This window comes from Panthera tigris, chromosome D3 (assembly GCF_018350195.1).
Source record: "Panthera tigris isolate Pti1 chromosome D3, P.tigris_Pti1_mat1.1, whole genome shotgun sequence".
NCBI classification, from domain to species: domain Eukaryota; kingdom Metazoa; phylum Chordata; class Mammalia; order Carnivora; family Felidae; genus Panthera; species Panthera tigris.
This window is the reverse complement of record NC_056671.1, coordinates 66,138,017-66,158,673: the sequence shown is the minus strand read 5'-3', so window position 1 is coordinate 66,158,673 and position 20,657 is coordinate 66,138,017. Positions and strand designations below refer to the sequence as shown.

The following is a 20,657-nucleotide window of genomic DNA, read 5'->3' as shown; positions in this document are numbered from 1 at the left end:
CCTTTGGTGCACCAATGAACAGCTGAGGATGGTTGCTTAGGACGTGATAAGGACATGCTTCTGAGATGTCCACAGGGCAGCTGGAGGCACTGTTCTAAAAACTCATGTCAGAGGTCGAGGGAGAAATAAAGAGTCCTCAGCAACAGCTGGGAAGGTAAAAGTTAACAAGAGGAACGAAGAGGGCCTAGAACAGAATGCTGACGAACACCAATAATTAAGGGTGGGCGCATGAAGGGGAGCTCACCAGGTTAAGTGAGAGGTAGTAAGAAAACCTTAAGATGTGAAGCCAGGACACCATGGAATGATCATTTCTAGGAAGAAGTGCTTATCAATGCCCAACAGAGAGGTTCAGTGAGAAGAGGGACTAAGTAGAGTCCACTAGAATCAGTAGTGAGATGACTACACATATACCTTGGTAAGAAGAGCCTCAGGAGCGATAGGTATAAAGCCAATGTGGCAAGGCGAGCTGAATGATAATGGAAAGTCAGGAAGAGCAGACACATTTAAATAGTTATGCTATGAAAGAAAAGGCAACAGGATAGTACTGAGAAAGAAAAAAAATGCGTTTGAGGGAGGGGAATGCATGTGTATGAATAATCTTAAAAGATGGGAGAGACCTGGCCAAATTTGGGGGGGGAAAGGCAGAGAACAAACAGATGTGATGGCAGAAGGCTGAGGCAATCTGCATCTGTGAAGAATGCGGGAAGGCCATGTGCAGAGCACAGGTATGGGTAGGGTAGCAGGGTGGGGGTTCAGAAAAGTGAAGGAACACTATGAAGAAAGAACACCGCCTAAGGAAAGACAGGATCTGCTGGGCAGCACTGAGAGCAGGCTGCAGATTAGGAAGTTAAACTCAACCCTCAGCTCTGCAGCTATGTGATTTTCTCCCAGCTACATTAAGCAGCGTGACACAGGCTCCAAGTGTGCGTACAGGGATCTGACTTTGCCAGCTGGGTACACCAGGAAAGCTGGGGAGCTGGCGAAGGAGAGCTGAGCTTAAACATGCTAGAGTGGGTAAAAAGCGAAGCCAGCAGGGGGCTGGCAAAGGACCGGGTGGCAGGTCAGTGAGGCAGAAGAGCAGTGCAAAGGAAGTAACAGCATGACAGGGCAGTAGAGGCCCCCATGGAAAAGGAGAAAGCAAGAGCAAGAATAGGAGGAAAACCAGTGGTTAGGGGAAGTAAACACCGTAATTCAACCCTCTTGGCTACCCACAAACACAAGCCTCTGGGACCCATCCATTGCTCTCCAGTCTGGTCCTCTACTCGGCTGCTACTCTCCCTTGCTCCATCCAGCCACCCACTACTTACCTTCCTACAACCTTTCCACTGCCCTCTGGAATGTCAGCTCCATGGAAAACTGCACTGAGCTTTTCCTTTCACCTCCCCTGTGGAAACTGAACTCCTGGAAATGCCACCTAGCCTGACTGCTGCTAGGTAGCTGCTCCTACACCTGACTTTCAGGACTAGAATCACTGACAAATCCTGTTGTCCATCCTCATGTACCAACACCAGCAGCCCCTATCTCCCAGGGCACTTCCCTTGACTGCCAAATACCAACTCCAGGACGGTTTCACTCATCCATGAAACATTACTGGCACCTCACTTAGTCTCCATTTTATGTCCCGCTATCATGATTCCTTATTCTTATATGAGTGCTCATTATTTATGTGGACAACCACCCCAAAATTCTCCATGCCTACTCTCTAAGCAGCTGAGCCCCAAGAGGCACTTAAAACTCCCTGCAGTAGGGGCACCTGGGTGGCTCAGTTGGATAAGCGTCCAATTTCGGCTCAGGCCATGATCTTGCAGTTTGTGGGTTTGAGCCCTGCATGAGGCTCTGTGCTGACAGCTCAGAGCCTGGATCCTGCTTGGGATTCTGCATCTCTCTCTCTCTCTCTCTCTCTCTCTGCCCCTCTCCCGCTTGTACTCTGTCTCTCTCTCTCAAAAATAAACAAACTTTAAAAAAAAAACACAAAACAAACCTCTCTGTGGTAGACTCACAGCAAAGGGCTCAGCCCTTACCATCCCCAAAATAAACAAGATAACTGAATTAAACCAAACTAAAAAAGCAGGTTGTGGGAGTCATGGTTTCTATAACTATAGTTATTACTATAATTGTAACTAAAATATAGTTATATTTGATTACCCAAATCTTTTCAACAGTAATTAAGAAAACACGACAAGAATACGACAGAGTTAGTTCTTAGTGCCTCTATGCCCAGTTCTATCTCCATAGTTCTTTTTTAATTTTTTTTTAATCTGAGGGTAGCCCGCAATTCTAATTCATGATTCCAACTTGTGAAATGTTCTGCCCCAGTCATCAATATTTCTAAATAACCGGTCTTCACTGATTAGGCCCCTCATTATTATAACCATATCACCTACAGAACCTCATTTCAGATCTAGAAATATCATCACTCTTTTTTAAAGAAAGGGGAAGAAATGAAAATTACTATGTTACTTTTGCTCACAATTTTATTACAATATCTTAAGAAAAACAAGGTAACTATCACCAATATTTAAGATTCTTCTAACTTTATTCATTCATTATGGATCTAGAAACTAGTAATTTACATACTGACTTCACATTAGAGCAATTCAAAATTTGGGCCATAAAAATTGTAATCCAACCTTGCTGGTATTTACAGAACTTGTGTGATGTTCTAAAATTGATCACTTAAAATCAGGTTCTCTGATAACCAGTATCTTTACTGCTTAGTCTAAAAATCGGTATCAAATAGGAGCTCCTGGGTGGCTCAGTTGATTAAGCGTCCGGCTTCGGCTCAGGTCAGGATCTCGCGGTTTGTGAGTTCGAGCCCCGCATCAGGCTCTGTGCTGACTGCTCAGAGCCTGAAGCCTGCTTCAGATTCTGTGTCTCCCCTTCTCTCTGCCCCTTTCCTGCTCATCCTCTGTCTCCGTTTTTCAATAATAACCAAAAAAAAATATTTTTTTTAAATCAGTATCAAATAAAATAAGTAAGGGATATGGAGGAAAGTGATAGGGACTAAATACAAATTTCTTGGTGAATATTAACTCTAGACTAATGGTGTGAGAGTTGTGTCACATTTCCTGTCAGAGTCATTAGATAAAATGTGCCATTCAGATAACAAGTCAGCTGAGACCCCACCAAGTCTATGGGATGCCACGCTCTACAAGAGACACCAAGGCTTTCTCCAACGGCCAGGAATACATCCCCTCTTCTATCTATTTCAGACCCAGGACTATTAGTCCTTTTCTCTCAGCATAACACTCTTCAGAATGCCATACATTCCTCTGGGAGCTCCTGTGCAGGGCTTAGTTCTCTGGCCCCTGGGCCATCCTCCACTGTCATCCCTCCAACTCATGACCTCATAGGAATCCAATGACAGAGCAATGGCCAAAGCATACACAAAAGTGAGTCTCAAAGATGCTATGGAGTTCTCAAACTGTCAATGGCAATTAATCTTTCCTGTTTCAGGATAAGAATAAGCCCTGTAGAGAAAGTGTAAATACCACAATTACCATATATTAAACTGAAAATAAATCACAGGACTTATATTTTATTGGGGCAGGAGGCCCTCTCTATGCAGCTCTTTGCCTGTGTGGCTCTTTGGAAAGATAACCTCATGTACTCTATAAGAAAATTCTAAATTTTTGTCCTCCCACTACAGACCTTTTCAACACACAAGTCAGAAAGAAACAGCATAAAAAAGTAACTAAATCATCATGGCAAACATTTTTTTTCTTTTTGTCTTCAAAGAAATAATGTAGCTACTTTTTTCTTAAGGACAAATCATTTTACTTTTTATTTTTATTTTTTAGAGAAAGTGTGCACACATAAGTGGGGAGGATGAGGGAGAAGGGAGGAGAAGGGAGGAGAAGGGAGGAGAAGGGAGGAGAAGGGAGGAGAAGGGAGGAGAAGGGAGGAGAAGGGAGGAGAAGGGAGGAGAAGGGAGGAGAAGGGAGGAGAAGGGAGGAGAAGGGAGGAGAAGGGAGGAGAAGGGAGGAGAAGGGAGGAGAAGGGAGGAGAAGGGAGGAGAAGGGAGGAGAAGGGAGGAGAAGGGAGGAGAAGGGAGGAGAAGGGAGGAGAAGGGAGGAGAAGGGAGGAGAAGGGAGGAGAAGGGAGGAGAAGGGAGGAGAAGGGAGGAGAAGGGAGGAGAAGGGAGGAGAAGGGAGGAGAAGGGAGAAGGGGGGAGAAGGGGGGAGAAAGAGGGAGTGGGGAGGAGAAGGGAGGAGAAGGGAGAAGGGGGGAGAAAGAGGGAGAGGGGAGGAGAGGGGAGGAGAGGGGAGGAGAAGGGAGGAGAAGGGAGGAGAAGGGAGGAGAAGGGAGGAGAAGGGAGGAGAAGGGAGGAGAAGGGAGGAGAGAGAAGGGAGGAGAGAGAAGGGAGGAGAGAGAAGGGAGGAGAGAGAAGGGAGGAGAGAGAAGGGAGAAGGGAGAAGAGAGAAGGGAGAAGAGAGAAGGGAGAAGAGAGAAGAGAGAAGAGAGAAGAGAGAAGAGAGAAGGGAGAAGAGAGAAGAGAGAAGGGAGAAGAGAGAAGAGAGAAGGGAGAAGGGAGAAGGGAGAAGAGAGAAGGGAGAAGGGAGAAGGGAGAAGGGAGAAGGGAGAAGGGAGAAGAGAGAAGGGAGAAGAGAGAAGGGAGAAGAGAGAAGGGAGAAGAGAGAAGGGAGAAGGGAGAAGGGAGAAGAGAGAAGGGAGAAGAGAGAAGGGAGAAGAGAGAAGGGAGAAGAGAGAAGGGAGAAGGGAGAAGGGAGAAGGGAGAAGAGAGAAGGGAGAAGAGAGAAGGGAGAAGAGAGAAGGGAGAAGAGAGAAGGGAGAAGAGAGAAGGGAGAAGAGAGAAGGGAGAAGAGAGAAGGGAGAAGGGAGAAGAGAGAAGGGAGAAGGGAGAAGGGAGAAGCGGGGAGAAGGGAGAGGGAATATCTTAAGCAGGCTCCACACTCAGCTCGGAGCCTGATCCCATGACCGTGGGATCATGACCTGAGCCAAAATCAAGATTCAGACTCTCAACCAACTGAGCCACCGAGGCACCCCAATGTAGTTATTTTTTAAATCACAAATCTACTGAGGAAGAACTAGTCCTGAGCTGATTTGCAGCACATTAAAGGAAATTATTACATACCGGATGACAACAGCCTATTAAGTATAAAAAAGGTTAATATCTCAAGTCACTATTCACTTAGTTTTAAACCAAGTAGTAAATTATTACCTTGTATTTAGTTTTTTCAGTAAGAATGTTTTAAAAAAACTTTAAAAAGTAGGGGAAGAAGGGGGCCTGGGTGGCTCAGTCGGTTGAGCATCTGATTCTTGACTTTGGCTCGGGTTGTGATCCCAAGGTTGTGGGATCAAGCCCCACGTGAGGTGCTTGAGCGTGGAGCCTGCTTAGGATTCTCTCTCTCCCTCCTTCTGTCCCTCCCCCCACTCATGTACCCTCACTTTCTCTCTAAAATAATAAAATGAAAAAAAAATTTTTTTAAAGTTGGGGACGAGGGGGTCAGAAATCTAAAATCATATATAGTCCATACAAAACAGGTAAAAATAAGTGGAACCTGAACAAATTTATCTCCTTCACAAGACTGCTACATTGACTTTAAAGTGCTAATAAGAGAAACATGGCCAATCTAGCCTAAATATAAAAAGCCCTACACTAAGAACAGGAAACAAGATTTGTTTCTCTGCACTACAACTAGTGTTATGGACAAATCAAGATTATCATCTGTATTTCAGGGATGGGAACATGTTCAACAACCTACCTTCTTGACAAGAAGGCCGATGGGAAAAAAACTATCATTTCTGTATTAGTTTTAATTTCCTTGGGGGCCGGGGGAACACTCTAATTCAGTTTATCACAATTACAAGCTTTCTACACCAAGAGTACTTCAGACTTCTGCTGGTCTTAGCTTCATCTGCATTTACGTTCACAGTGAGCTATTACTAGCAATACATAAAAATTAAGCCATTTTCAGATCTACTGATAGTTTCCTAAATATGTCCAATGCAAGAGTTACCTGGGGGTGATTACTAAAAACAGGTTTTTCAGACCCCATACCAGATCTACTTACAGAATCTTCAGGGAGAAATCTAGGATTCTGAATTTTTATCAGCACCCTGGGTAATTTTGACACCCAGGTCAAGTATCGGACGTTCCTGTAGCCAGAGCAACTCATTCCAGGGGAGGACAGTAAATTAGAAATTCACAGATTAGGTCCATTAGTCACCTGCTTCCTTACTCAGCCTACTTCAGCATGAATATGTTAGCATAATGCCCGCTAGCATTCCTGAAGGCCTGTGTGCTATATTCTGTACTAAGTACAAACAATAATCTTTCGGGGTGTATACTAGTTTTATTCCAGTTCCACAGACAGGGAAACAACTGTCATTTATCGGAGTTCACACAGTATGTGAGTGGCTGCTGCTTCAAAACAAGATGCTTGTTGGCAGCAAGCTGCCACCTACAACACTATGCGATTCCAGCACCAACCAAGAGAAAAGTAAACACATGGCAAGAGTTGAAAGTTGAGATCTTCTGTTGACCAGTGGCTTTCTTAATTTCAATTCTTTTTCTTGGTTAAAACTAAAACTAAAGAGTAAAAACTCTTTTGCATACTGGAGCATCACATAATTGCTTAAGGATCCTAAACAGAGTGGGGCTCCGGACATCATCTGAGATGCTGCTACAGATTAACCCCTGAATAGTCAGTTCAGTGACTGGGTTTTTATTTTGTTGGGAGGGACAGTAGGATAACTCAGATTAACCATCAGAACATTTATCTTAAACTAAAACCACAAGAATGACATCTCATTGATGCTAACAGTTCAAATCTCAAAACTATAAAATTGGCAAACAAGCATAAATTCTGTTAACACTTTGTTGTGGCACTGTAAGTATATTCAAAATCTGCAAGATGGGTTCCCATTATGACAATTGTATCAAGACTAGAGAATATTAGACGTTTTCTTTATTACTCACATACTTGCATTGTCAGATTTAGAAAAAAGGACTTTCATGAGCCAATAAATGGCTTCATAAGAAAATGTCATCGGGATCTGTTGAACAGTGATGACCATGTCTTATGATATACAAAAATCTACACACAATTTATGGCCCAATACATACATATGTTCTCTATATATTATATCCTAGAGAAATTAATCACACACATGTATCAAGAGACATACAAGAAATGTTAATGGTAGCATCATTAGGAACAGCACTCTAAATGTCCAAAAAGAGAATGGGTAAGTCAACTGTGATATATTCATACAGTGAATACTAAATAGTAAAAAATGAACGAACTAAAGCCATACTTATCAACAAGAATAAAACTTAAAATGTTGAAAAAAGTTACAAATGATTACCTTTTATGTAACACCAATTAATATTAAAACATGCTTGGTTACAGATATGCAACAAATGCAGTAAAAATATAAATACATACACAGGAATACCAATATCAAATACCAAATTCAAGACAGCTTTGGAGTGGAGAGGGAAAAGGAAGGGGAACAGAGTTGAAGCCATGGGTGTTTCCCCCTCACATATTTTTGTCACATTTCATTTCTTAAGAATGGTGGTAAATACCTGAGTGATATACTCTTAAAATTTTGTATAACTGAGGGGTACCTGGGTGGCTCAGTTAGTTAAGAGGTTAAGTGGTTAAGCTTAAGCGTCCAACTCTTGATTTCGGCGCAGGTCATGATCTCACGGTTTGTGAGTTCAACCCCCATACTGGGCTCCATGCTGACAGTGCTCACACACACACACACACACACACACTCTCTCTCTCTCTGCCTCTCCCCTGCTCACACACTCAGGCTCGCTCGCTCTCTCTCTCTCTCTCTCTCTCTCTCTCAAAATAAACTTAAAAAACATTTTTTTGTGTTACTGAAATTCAAAAACACAACCAAAAATAGAATTAAGTACACAAAGACTAGTGATGTTTTAAACAGCCAAGCTAACAATTACTTGAATCTTAAAATGTGATGCTATCCCCAATGCTGGTAACTTTAAGAATACTTTAAGACCCCACAACCTGCATTATTAGGTTGAAATATCTGAAACTGCTGGGTTTGTTATAGGTCAAAAAGTCAAATATTAACAATTCCATGTGGTTTAAACGAATATTAAAACTCTCTCTATAAAAAACAAAAGTTAGGGCGCCTGGGTAGCTCAGTCGGTTAAGCGTCCGACTTCAGCTCAGGTCACGATCTCACGGTACTTGAGTTCGAGCCCCACGTCGGGCTCTGGGCTGATGGCTCAGAGCCTGGAGCCTGCTTCCGATTCTGTGTCTCCCTCTCTCTCTGCCCCTCCCCCGTTCATGCTCTGTCTCTCTCGGTCTCAAAAATAAATAAACGTTAAAAAAAAAAAAATTTTTTTTAAAAAGTTAAATTTTGATGTGTTCTCCAAGAATTTACTACACAGTGGTCTACATTTTAATGGAAAGACTAAGAAACAAGGAAATAAAACTGAAATAGAATGGACCATTTGTCAATGGATAAAATATGAAGATAAATTTCCCAGTATACAGAACAAATATATAACTTAGAAACACATATTGCACAAAATGTGGTCAACCTACTGTCCTTTGATATAAAATATTACTGCTTAATTTTTAAAAGTACTTACACATAATAAATCCTTAAAAGATCCTTGTTGAGCAAAGCAAGTCTTTATACATATAAAAATTGAAGTCCAGAGGAGAAATACCTTGTCCAAGGTCAAGGTCAAATAGTTAGCAGTCTAAACCTATTTAAAACTAAATCTAGGTCCTGCTCCAAAATTAGTCACGATAAATTAATCAGAAGTTCAACCAGAGATTTTTATTTTGTTCCAATCAAAGATTATGAAAGGAAGAATTAAGGACAAATGATCTGTGGAGTTCTGTCTTCTTTTTTATTTCTTAACAATTTCAGTATAACAAGTTCTAAGCCCATTATTATTTTTGCAAAATTCATTTGCCATAAACATATTTTAGGTAGTGATTTACAGGATTAGCTCATAAAAGCCAAGGCTATTTATAATTTAACTATAAAACTATATTCCTTCTGTAGCACTAAAGAAAATACACACTACAAAAGTAGTCTCTCCATCCCCTCACCCTCTTTTCTCAAACTTAAGAACTAGTGCTTTAAGAAAAAGGTTTAAATGAGAAAGAATGCTGAAAAAGTACTGAGGAACACACTGCAGGACAGTTGGAGTTGGAGGGAAGATTTTTAAAAGTAATGCAATGGTTTTTTTTAGTGAATAAATATCACTCTTGAGAATTATTATAGAGCCCAGATAAATTATGCAAGACAGGGATAGAGATTTTCCTGAGATACGAGAAGCAGAAACTGAAAGAAAAGGGTTGGAAAAGACAAACATGAGAACTACTGGAGAGGAATGGACAGGGACACCGGCACCCCTAGAAGCAGAAGAAACAGTGCAGCCCTTCTTAGGAACAGCCCCAGGGGGCAGGTGTAATCAGCTCCCCCCCCCCATACTGCAAGGTTGCTATACAGATTAAGTGAGGGAAACCCCTGGAGAAGGGGAGGGTGGGAGAGTATTAAGGTCATATGAGTAGTTTTTAATGTATGTTAAGCATTTTTAACCCAAGAAATAGGTATACTGAAATCTACCTGTGCCTACAATTAATTCTCATTTTTGCTTCCTTCATATTAGGAAAGATGAATGACAGACACGCTACCCACATCTCCTCTTCAGTTGTAAAGGGCACCCTGGATAGTCAACAATCATCGAAAGCCAGATGTGTCTAGTTGGCCTGCTCTCCTCGGCAAGGTCCACTACAAGGAAAACAGCTGCCAGGACACATGCACGTACACCGTTAGAGAAGGGGGAGGGGAGGGAGACCAACCTGCCTCCGCATTCAGCTCCTCTAGAAGCCCGCTGGTCCTCCAGGTAGCTCCTGTGTCCTGGCCTCCTACAGAATTACTGTGCTCTTGAACTACCGCAGCCGCCAATAAATTGTCCACATTTACCACTTCTGGGTCAGAGCTGGTGTCAGACATATCATAATGAGCTACAACTGGAGGTCCATCTAGGGAGGAAAGAAAATGTATACTTGTATCTAACTTGTGGGGTGAAAAATACTTCTGCAACTAAGAGCCCTCTAAATGCCAGTTGCCTTTATCTTATTACTCTACCTGGTCAGAAAAGCTGCACTTTATACATCTAATATTTTGTACATGATGTGAAAGTGGAAAAGATAACCCAAGCTTATAAGATGAGGGACACATTTGAAAAGGAGAAAAGGAGTGTTATTATGAAGAACAGAAGACAAGACTGTACTGAACAAAGTTACACTGAATTCTCGTCACATTCCTATAGAGCAAAAGACTATGAAAAAGGAGAAGACTCCACAGAGAAAATAAAACTGATTTTTTAAGGAAAAAAACTGATGCAAACTATTAAAAGTCAATTTATAGTTTTTCAGAGAATGAATCTAGTTCTTTCTCTTAGTAGCTAATACTTAAAAAGTCACTGTTAGATTCAAAGAAGAAAGTCAAATACATATTTTTCTATTCTAAAGAAATAAGGTTAACATTAGGAGCTCTACTTGACTATATCCAATAAAGCCCTTTAAAAATACCAGGGATCAGGGCACCTGGGTGGCTTGGTCGGTTAAGCACCCGACTCTTGGTTTCGACTCAGGTCATAATCTCACGGTTCATGGGATCTCATGGGATCAAGCCCCACATCGGGCTCCACGCTGAGCAGGAGTCTGCTTGGGATTCTCTCGCCCTCTCTCTCTGCCCCTCTCCCACTTGTGCTCGCTCTCTCTCTCTCTCTCAAAATAAACTTTAAAAAATAAAAATATCAGGGGTGTTATGCATTTCATAACAAAAAGACAATACTCTTTTCTACAAAAAGAAACACTTTCTCTACAAAAAGAAAACTTTTTCTACAAAAAGACAATACTCACAAAATCCACCTTCAGGATTTTGCTTGGGATGTCTTGTTAGGAATATCTAAATTTTCTTTTCCCTGAGAAAGACAACCAGCTCACATTCCAAGGCAACGATACGCAACCTTATGGGTTATTTTAGAGGAAGATATTAAAGTTCTGACTGGAAAAAAAAAAAAAAAAAAAAAAAAGATCCCTTCTACCTCCAAATCACCCTAACTAGCCGAAAAAGGCAGCTGATTTCCAAAGAAATTAAACCGCAGTGATTCATGCTAAAATAACTCAATAATCATGCTTGTAGAATAGATACATGCTTTAAATGCTAATGCTACCCTTTTCTCATAGCAAAAAACAAAAATAGAGTTTTCATTCAATTATGAAATACATCCCTTACTACCATCTTCATTTTAGAATAAAGCAGAAATAAAGGAATGCAGTTTCTCCCCCCAACAGCTATTTATAAAGTGCAGGCAAATTATTTATTTCCATAAAGATTTTTTAATATCAAGACTGTTTTACATTCAACACACCTATTTTATGAAACTCTGGACTATGAAGGAATACATATGCCAATGACTCATTAAAATAGAACACAATGAAAGATTAGTTTTAATACAAGCATCCATTGTGTGAATTGTGACTGAACAAAACATGAAACACATCTGGGATATTTATCCCTTAAAGCAAAGGTCCCAAACCAAAAGTTTATGTAGCAACATTTTTAAAATAAAAATGACCAAATAAAAGCAAACGAGTTGTTAAGTGCCACTGTATAAGAACAGACATGTCACAATATGAAATTCTGACGATCATTACAATTTCAGTTGACTACTTAAAGATAATTTTCAATTCCCCCAAAAGGGTAAATCAAGTTCAGAAAATTCGATAGTGTAGCCTCAGTATCAGTTGGTAATAGATTTTAGCTCAAATAGCAAAAAATTAGTTCATGTTTGACGTTTTTCTTTTCTAAAAAAGAAAAGAAAGCTCTATTATTTATGGAGTTCTCGTCAGAGTTCAAAATGATTATTATGGAATCAAGATACTGTGTGATGTCCAAATACTTGGGTGCAGAAGATATGAGGGTCAAGTACAATATTGACTATTTGACCAAATGTTCTATTTAAAAGGGCTTTAGTTAAGTGTTGTTTTGCAAAAAATTAAAGATTTATTTTAAAATTTACACCACTAGTACCATTCACCACCTCTTGCTCTCACATCCCTCCCCCCTACAACCACCAAATTGAGGCATCAGGTCAACAGTCAAGTCAAAATTGTACCACTCCTACATGTAGAATCATGCAAAGAGTAGAGTTGTATATGTACATGCAGAGTTAACATCACCTACCCATGGAAATAACTTGTCTGAAAGTCTTCATCAGTAGGAAATACAAGCATAAACTTGTTATCTGGCTTCATTCTTGTATCTTCCATATTTCCAAACAGCACACCTTATAGCTTAGCTTAAATTTAGTATTCATCATAAACAAAGACAGTGATATTTTCATATTTTAATTATACTTAAAAGTTAAATTATTATCAGTGTCATTTCTCATTTCCAGTCTATCCAAAACAATGACAAGTCAATACTATACAAACTTTAATAAAGGAATGGATGCCTTTCCATCTTTCTTCCAACTTGAAACCAAAATTAAGGATCTTATGTTCCAAGGTCATGTTACACTTATCATTAGCAAACCAGGATGAAATAAAGTAGGTTTAAAGCACTCAGCATTAGGGTTTGAACTTTAAACCACTAAGTAAATACGAGCTACCTGATGGTGATAATTTGTGATATTCTTTTAAAAGTGATTCTTGCTGCACAGCAGAAGTAAGACACAGGTAAGATCCTGTAGTAATTGTATCTGTCTTTTAAAAGAAAGAAAGGAAAAAAAAGCTACGGAGGAGGAGCTGGGAAAATTCAGCACATTAATAAGAGAAGCAGCAACTATTCTTCCAATTTGACTCTAACAATTCATTACAGGATGGAATAAACATGGAGATACTGTCCTCTCTCCCACTTGATTTTTCTCTATACTGTGAGAACAAATGCACTGCTACTAAGATTACTTTGGCTTTCAAAAGCATCAAAATAGTCACTTCAAGTAAAGTTACACATGGAAACATTTCCAATTTAAAAATTAATCATTAATGTAAGCACATTCCATGTTACATTTAAGGATTAGCCAAACTACACATTCTCCCATCTGCTAAACTTGATGTCTGTCACAATCTTAAAACATAAATTTATAATAATGACTTCCTAGTTTTTCTACAATCCTTAATAGCATATCTCTATAAAGGTAAATGTTAACACAATTAGTTAATAACTAACTGGCCTGTGGTTAATCAAAGTGCTGTCTCTCCTCCTGATTGCAAGATTTTGAAAATTTTGCTGCTCATTACAATTACAAGGCAAAAAATTAAAAGTCAAGCAATCCACTGACTTAACATCGATTCATCCATTTTATGCTAGAAATAGGTTTGTACCCTCTCAATTACATCCTAGCCTACACACAGGTTCTAACTTTTCAAATAATAAAATACAGATGTATCTGTGTCATCACACATTTCTGACATAGTGAAGTTTACTCTTTTATGGTTAGCCTTCTCTACTACTGTCATCAAGTGTTTAATTTTATGAATTAGTTTTCTTTCAGCCTATTATTTTCTTCTTTAAAAAATGTTCTTTAAATCTCACTGAGAGAATGTGAAACAAAACAAAAAAGCAAAACAAAACCAACATCCTTTACTGCATTTATCCCTGACAAACCCCTTTTAGAATTTCACTACCAAAAGCACAAAATTTTTAAAAATGATGTAAGGTAATACATAATTTACCACTCTTGTTTTACAGATGAGAGATCTGAGTCCTAATTAGGTGGAACCAGAAATGAATTACATGACAGTTGTGCAGTGTTGAGAGAACTGGAAATATACAAGACGGAACAGCATAGGAAGTACGTACAGATTTTTGGCAGCCAACATACAGGTTGAAGTCCTGCCTACTACTACTTAGCTCTAGGACTCATTTCTTCACAGAGTTATGGCAAGAGTTAAAGATGACATACCAGCAGAATACTGGACCACTGCCCCATCTTTCCACTATAATTAGCACCTGCCCTATTTTATTTGTTTGCTTATCTTTTTACATGTAAATTCTACTCTACAGGGCCTGCATGCAAGAAGCTTTGAGAAAAGGGGCACCTGGGTGGCTTAGTCAGTCATGTGTCTGAATCTTGATTTTAGCTCCGGTCATGATCTCATGGTTCATGAGATCGAGCCCCACGCTGGGCTCTGTGCTGACAGGGCGAAGCCTGCTTGGGATTCTCTCTCTCTCTGCCCCTCCTCCTTCTTTCTATCAAAATAAACAAACTTTATTTAAAAAAAAAAAAAAAAGCAGGAGCAGCTATGAGAAAACATCCCTGACTGGGTTGGTGCCTCACACTGGTCATAGATTAACCCCACTTATTAAGCAAATGCTTTCCTGGGATTACTGAGATCTTCACAAATGGGCTTTTGTATGTTTCTTTTTGTTTGAAGTGTAATGTCAGCTTGGGTGTGTTCATATAAAAGTGTTTTATACCCAGAGATCATTTTTGGATTATTTCATATTTTGCACCATCCTAGCCTACAGAGCCTCCCACTAACACAAGTGTCAGTCTCCCAGTATGAGGTCTAATTAGATCTGAGAGATGGGAATTCCTCTAGTATCTCAGACACCCTAGAAGCGCACTCCTCCTTCTCTCTCTCTATTGGTTAAGTCTTGGGCCCAAGGAAAGGTGGGGCAATGGCCCAAGACACACTTTGCCCCTTCAACTCCCATTTCTATAACTATAGTAATATACAACAAAGCTCAGAGAAAATTCCTTCTGTCCTCCCCAGTATAGCCAATCTCCTGAAACCCCTCACTAGGAGAGAAAAAAATCTATCTTGTTACTGCGAAATGATCCCATATAAGCTCTACTGCCACAGTCATTAAAGGGCCTATGCCCAGGGCCATTATCTATCTACAACATCATGAGAAAGGTGGAAATCACACTTGGCCTCAATCCAGATAGTCAGATTCAAAAAAGCTACACCTGAAAGAAGCATTCTTGGGAATTACCTAGCCAAGGGGTCTAAGAAGGGAGAGTATATGTGGCAGTGGGCAAGTGAGAGAATGCAGTGTGGGGGGAATAAGGAATTGAGAGGAAGGACAAACCTGAAGAGCTGCAGGAGGAAATTTGCATTTTGGCAGAACCTACTCAAGAAAAAAGGCGTTTTCATTCCATACCAAAATACTTACCAAGGTGAAAATCTGTATTTGCAAATATAAGAGAAAAAATACTTGAGAATACTTATGCTGTATTTTTATTACTATCAAAAATATATATGCACACATAGAACAATGTGAAAAAATAAAAAGCAGTCATTTTCAAAGCAGCTGTTGAAAAAGACAAATAATTACATCTACCAGAAAAAAACAAAAAGCTACACAGAAAAGCGCCATCTCTAAAAAAAACAGCTTTAAATACCAAAATCTGTGTGTGTCTATTTTCTCCAGAATAATATCAAATGCTATTTCAGTAAAAAGAAAAATGTCTGAGAAAACAGAGCTCAATGGAAATTAAATGCAATATACAATGAAATTTTATGTTTAGGCATTAAGTCATTTTTACTTTTTTAATTAAATTTTTACTGATTTGTTTTTTAAGTAATCTCTACACCCAATGTGGGGCTTGAACTCAATATCAAGAGTCGCATGCTCCACTGAGTGAGCCAGCCAGCCAGGCACCTGGCATTATGTCATTTCCAAAATAAAACTGTTTTTGTACTTTTTTCATTCTACTCATCTCAATTATTAAAATTTTAGACATTATAAAGTTTGCAAGGTGGGAATAAAGTTTTAAGGACTACATCTGTCCTTATATCATACTAGTAAATGACAGGTCATTTTGTTCACCCAGGAAAGTTACCTATGATACTGATTAAGAGTTAATTTTTGAGAGGATCAAAGATGAAGTAAAAGCAAATATTCAAGATTATCAGAGTAGTTAGAAAGTTGATCTCAAGAAAGAAAATTTCATTTTAACATTTCACCACTAACTACAAAGTTGGGAAAATTGGGAGGTTATTCATAAGATAACTTGGGTCACGTATCTGGATATTCAACAAAGCCTAAAAGTTCGGAAAACAGGGCACCTGAAGAGGTCACCATCTTTCAATTTATCTTCCTATTTCAGAAACAAACTCATGACCTACTGCTTTGAGGATTCAGAGAACAAAACTGAAATATCTGTACCATGTACACAAAGAACACAAAAATTAGATATGATTTTAGCCACATCTCCATCTCTATGATCCCTGTTAAAGATATCTCCATTCCAGCTTTCTGATTATTCCCTGAAGTAGTCTAAACTCTATTTTCCAAATATTCCTCAATTTTTAATAGGATAACTCAGTAGAACATGTAAAGAAAAAGAATCTCAACCTTTTATGTTAACACTGGTATTATTACCTTTTTCAATATAGCAATTACAAAAAAACCTGAAAATCATCTCAAAAACATCATGTAAAATCTATTAATTATTCTGACCACAAACTAATATTGCATAATGGAAAAGCAGGTTTCTTGACTCCCAAACACCTAATGTGAATTAACTGGTAGACAATCACTAATATAACAACCAATGCTATCCTCAATACAGTAACAAGAAACACTTCTTTTTTGAAACTTTTATTTATCTAGATTAATTGTTACACTTCAAATGCAGTTAGGTAAAATATATAAAGAAAGTGCAATAAAATAAAAATCAGTTATTTAATAACATTCTTTCCAAATCTCAAAGTTGTAAGAGTTTATTACCAAAGAATACACTTCCTCATAGATTATTACTCCTTCATTTTTTAGGATGTCTTCTATTTTATGCTGTAGTAAATTTAATGTAAGATCTACTCAATGCCAGTAATAATAGTTTGTTTTCAATCCCCACCAACCTTCCTAAAATTCAGAGAAATTAAAAACAGAAATAAAAAAAAAAAAAGAAAAGTGTAGAAACTCCGAAGTTATTCACGTTGTGTACAATCCATGTATCATACAACTGTTCTGGACAAATTAAAAAAACAAATTTCTTATCTGTACACTGATTAAGGACATAGATGTCATTTATGGAGAGGATTTTGAGAAGAATTTTTCTTCAAGAACAATTTTTACTGAACAATTTTCATAGTAAAAAAATTTTAAGTTTAATAAATTTGCTCAAATTGTTTTGATGCTGTATTTTCTAACATGTGGCATTCCACAAAATCTCTTTCACTGTACTCTCACTGTATCATTTAAATAATTCAAACTGGAGAGAGGGAAATAAATATAAGCTAAACAAAATGTAACAGGTACAATTACTTTAAAAGGTCACCTTCTACGAGACAGCTTGCCAATAATCTGTTATTCTAAACAAATGATGACAGGAAGAAGCCTGTTCACCATCTTACCTACAACTTTCATGTAGCTATATCATTAGGCAAATTCAGCTATATATTAAAAATGAAAATTATCAGTGATATCAATTTGGGTGCTTTATTTGCTCAACAAAAGGATTCGCTACAGCATTTCTTCCATTAACAAGCAGATTTAATCGTTTAAAATTATTTCATTTCTAATATTCTGACTTGCACACAAATTTTAAGTAATAAATCTTATGTAAATTGAGATATACCTAGACTCAGAGACCTGGGTCTCTGCTGTTAAATCTACATAACACTGTAGAATGACAAAAGCAATGAAGCAAAATTATTCTTTTACTCAGTCTGCTAGTGAAATAAACAAGAGGTCAAAAACCTTTACATGACAAAAACAAAATCCATAAAGTAACTTTTTTCTCCAATTTTATCACCCCAACTAGGTTTATATGTGGGCAACTCTTACATACATGAATGGATATTATATTAATAAAAATCCCTGTAGACTATTCCATTGTTATCTGTCTCCAACAACTTGTCAAATGTAACAATAAAAAAAACACAAAAATTAGTTATTTCAGAAGTGGGCATATGTGCACACGTGCAGACACACACACACAGACCAGACCCCTTGAGATAAGGCTCAATCCTCTGACTTGGTAACAAGAAAAAAGGTTTTTTTCTCTTGGAGCCCCAAAATGATAGAATCCTTTATTCTAAGTTAAAAAAAAAAAACAAAAAAAAAAAACACTTTATACAAGATATTAAATCTTAAGATTTTCATTGTGTTGTGTTCTAAATTGAAATTTTATTTGGGCTTTTATTACACTCATTTTTAATGATGCGCACAAAATATGCATCAATACAAGTAAGACAGTTATCATCTAACAAATGGCTCAAATAACCAGATCGTTCTAATCTGGTTAAATACTCTTAAAATTATTAAAAATCTAATATCCTAAACACTGAGTTAGTACAAACCAGGCAGAAAGTAGTCTGTAGACAGATTATCAGAAAACACATTTATCTTTAATGAGGGGATAATGCCCCCTTTTAAATATCATCACCTAATTTCATGTGTACATATTAGAGAAATGGGATTTTATTCTTAAATAAAAAGTATTTCAACGACATCTAGATTAATGTTTTAGGTTGAAAGAAGTTTCTTCCAGCATTAGCCCTTTATATACTACAAAGAGGTCCAAACAGGATACATTCCTTAACCTTCTTAAAATTCTAGGAAAATTAAAGGAATTCAAAAGAAACAAATTAGGGAAGACCACTAGGCACTTCTCAAACAATACATACACGTACATAAAAATGCCACCACATAATCCATAAGTGATTCCCACTTCTTCGTTTTAGTACTTAAACGTACAACAGTCTCCCTTTAACCACGGTTTCACTGCCATGATTTCAGTTACCATCAGTCAACAATGGTCCGGAAACAGATGATCTTCCTCCTGACAAACGGTCAGAAGGTCAAAAGTAGCCTAACACTACATCACAGTGCCTGTATCATTCACCTCACTACTTCTCCTCACATACGCATTTTATCACCTCACATCATCACAAAAAGGGTAAGTGCAGTACAATATTTTGAGACCGCATTCGCATAATTTTTATTACGATATATTGTTATAATTGTTGTATTTTATTATTGTTGCTCATCTCTTACTGTGCCTAATTTATAGATTAAACCTTATCATACATATGTTTGTATACGAAAAAACAAACTATTTTATAGGGTTCGGTACTATCTGTGGTTTCACGCATCCACTGGGGTCTTGAAACATAACCCCCACAGATGAGGGGGTATAATCTTAGGGATACAGGCTTTGCCTCACTGAAGGAGAATTCAATAATCCAAAACAGCAGTTATGTTTTAAAAGTTCAATACTGGATATTTCTGTAAATATATATAATACAGAAACAACATTTTTTGAAAGAGGAATTTTTAAATTGTGCAATCTGGACAAGGTGTCACCATTTAATGCACAACTCATAAAAACTTACTGTTTTTCAAAATAATATTTCCTATAACAGCTCACATTTTAATTTTCAAGGCACTGTGAGAAACTAAAAATCAGGATAAAATTTGTAGGTATGTTTCTGCTTCAAAATTATTAAGGTTAAGCACTCCAAACCACAAAATTTCAGATTTTACTTTAGAATAAGTTTTAATATTTGAAACATATTCTACGAATTAAATCAATACATCCTGGTTTCCTTTTTCTACCAAAACCTCTTTCCACTTCTTTACCCAAAATTATGTAGAAAGGTGTCCCAAATTATTAATGTTTAACACCTTCTCAAATATCCTAAATATCATTCTTACCTAGAATATCAATATTATAACCTATGTTTGAGGAGCGCCTGGGTGGATCAGTTGGTTAAGTGTCTGACTCGAGTTCGGCTCAGGTCATGATCTTGCGGTTCCTGGGTTTGAGCCCTGTGTCAGCGTGTGGAGCCTGCTTGGGATTCTCTGTCTCCTTCCTCTCTCTGGCCCTCCTCCCACACAAAATAAACAAATAAAACCTATGTTTGATAGTTCTAGTCCGCTAAAACTTTTTCATTTTTCTCTTAAAGGCAAAAAGTATATCTATAGACTTTTTGCTCAATTATCTAATAACAAAAACTAGAATATATTCGGTCAATACTAGGAATAATTTGTGTTCTTAAAAGATGAATTATTTTCTATTTTAAAAATAAAAAGCATCAGTACATCCTTAATATATCAAATATTAAATCATGAAGCAAAAAAGAAACCTGCTAAGTACTTGAAACAGTTTATACATGCATCAAAAAGTAGTCATGTTAACATGCTGAAATTAACTTTTTAAATTTATTTTTTTAAGTAGGTTCCATGCCCAATGGGGGGTTTGAACTCATAGCTCTGAGATCAAGAGTCACGTGCTCTACCAACTGAGCCAGCCAGGCACCCCTATATTGACATTTTTTATGCCTAAAACTCCATGTCTAGTAAAATCAGTGATCTCAGGAAGAAACTGAAGACAGAACTTCCCTGAAAATATCTCAAATTCAAATAATTACCGCAGATTAGTTAAAATCTAGTCAGTCATCCCAAAACAATGTTCTTCCTGTTGATATAAAACTTAATCTAAAGATAATACTAGCTGAAGTAATTTACAAATGTTGTATTATCATTTCAGAGAAAAATACATCAGTTATAATTAACTCCTATCATAGTTTATGTTGAAAAATCATACTAATGTTATGTAAGAGCTTAGCTGATGTTAAGAAATTTATTGCAAGTTGCACTGGTGTTTCCAAACTTACTCCTATTTGTCAAATATCAAGTTCAGGAAATCTGACCATCAT

General features: G+C 37.8%; 1 protein-coding gene across 5 annotated transcripts in view; it reads right to left on the bottom strand.

Annotated features, from left to right (window-relative positions):
• Positions 1-20,657, bottom strand: part of CD3H18orf25 (chromosome D3 C18orf25 homolog) — an 85,297-nt gene that overhangs the window by 14,937 nt on the left and 49,703 nt on the right. For 3 of the 5 annotated variants that reach the window (XM_042963064.1, XM_042963065.1, XM_042963066.1), the window contains exon 3: positions 9,828-10,010. The exons of the other annotated variants lie outside the window; for them this stretch is intronic. In XM_042963064.1, the coding sequence (XP_042818998.1) occupies positions 9,828-10,010 (183 nt within the window). The remainder of the gene's footprint in view (positions 1-9,827; positions 10,011-20,657) is intronic. 5 annotated transcript variants of the gene reach the window in all.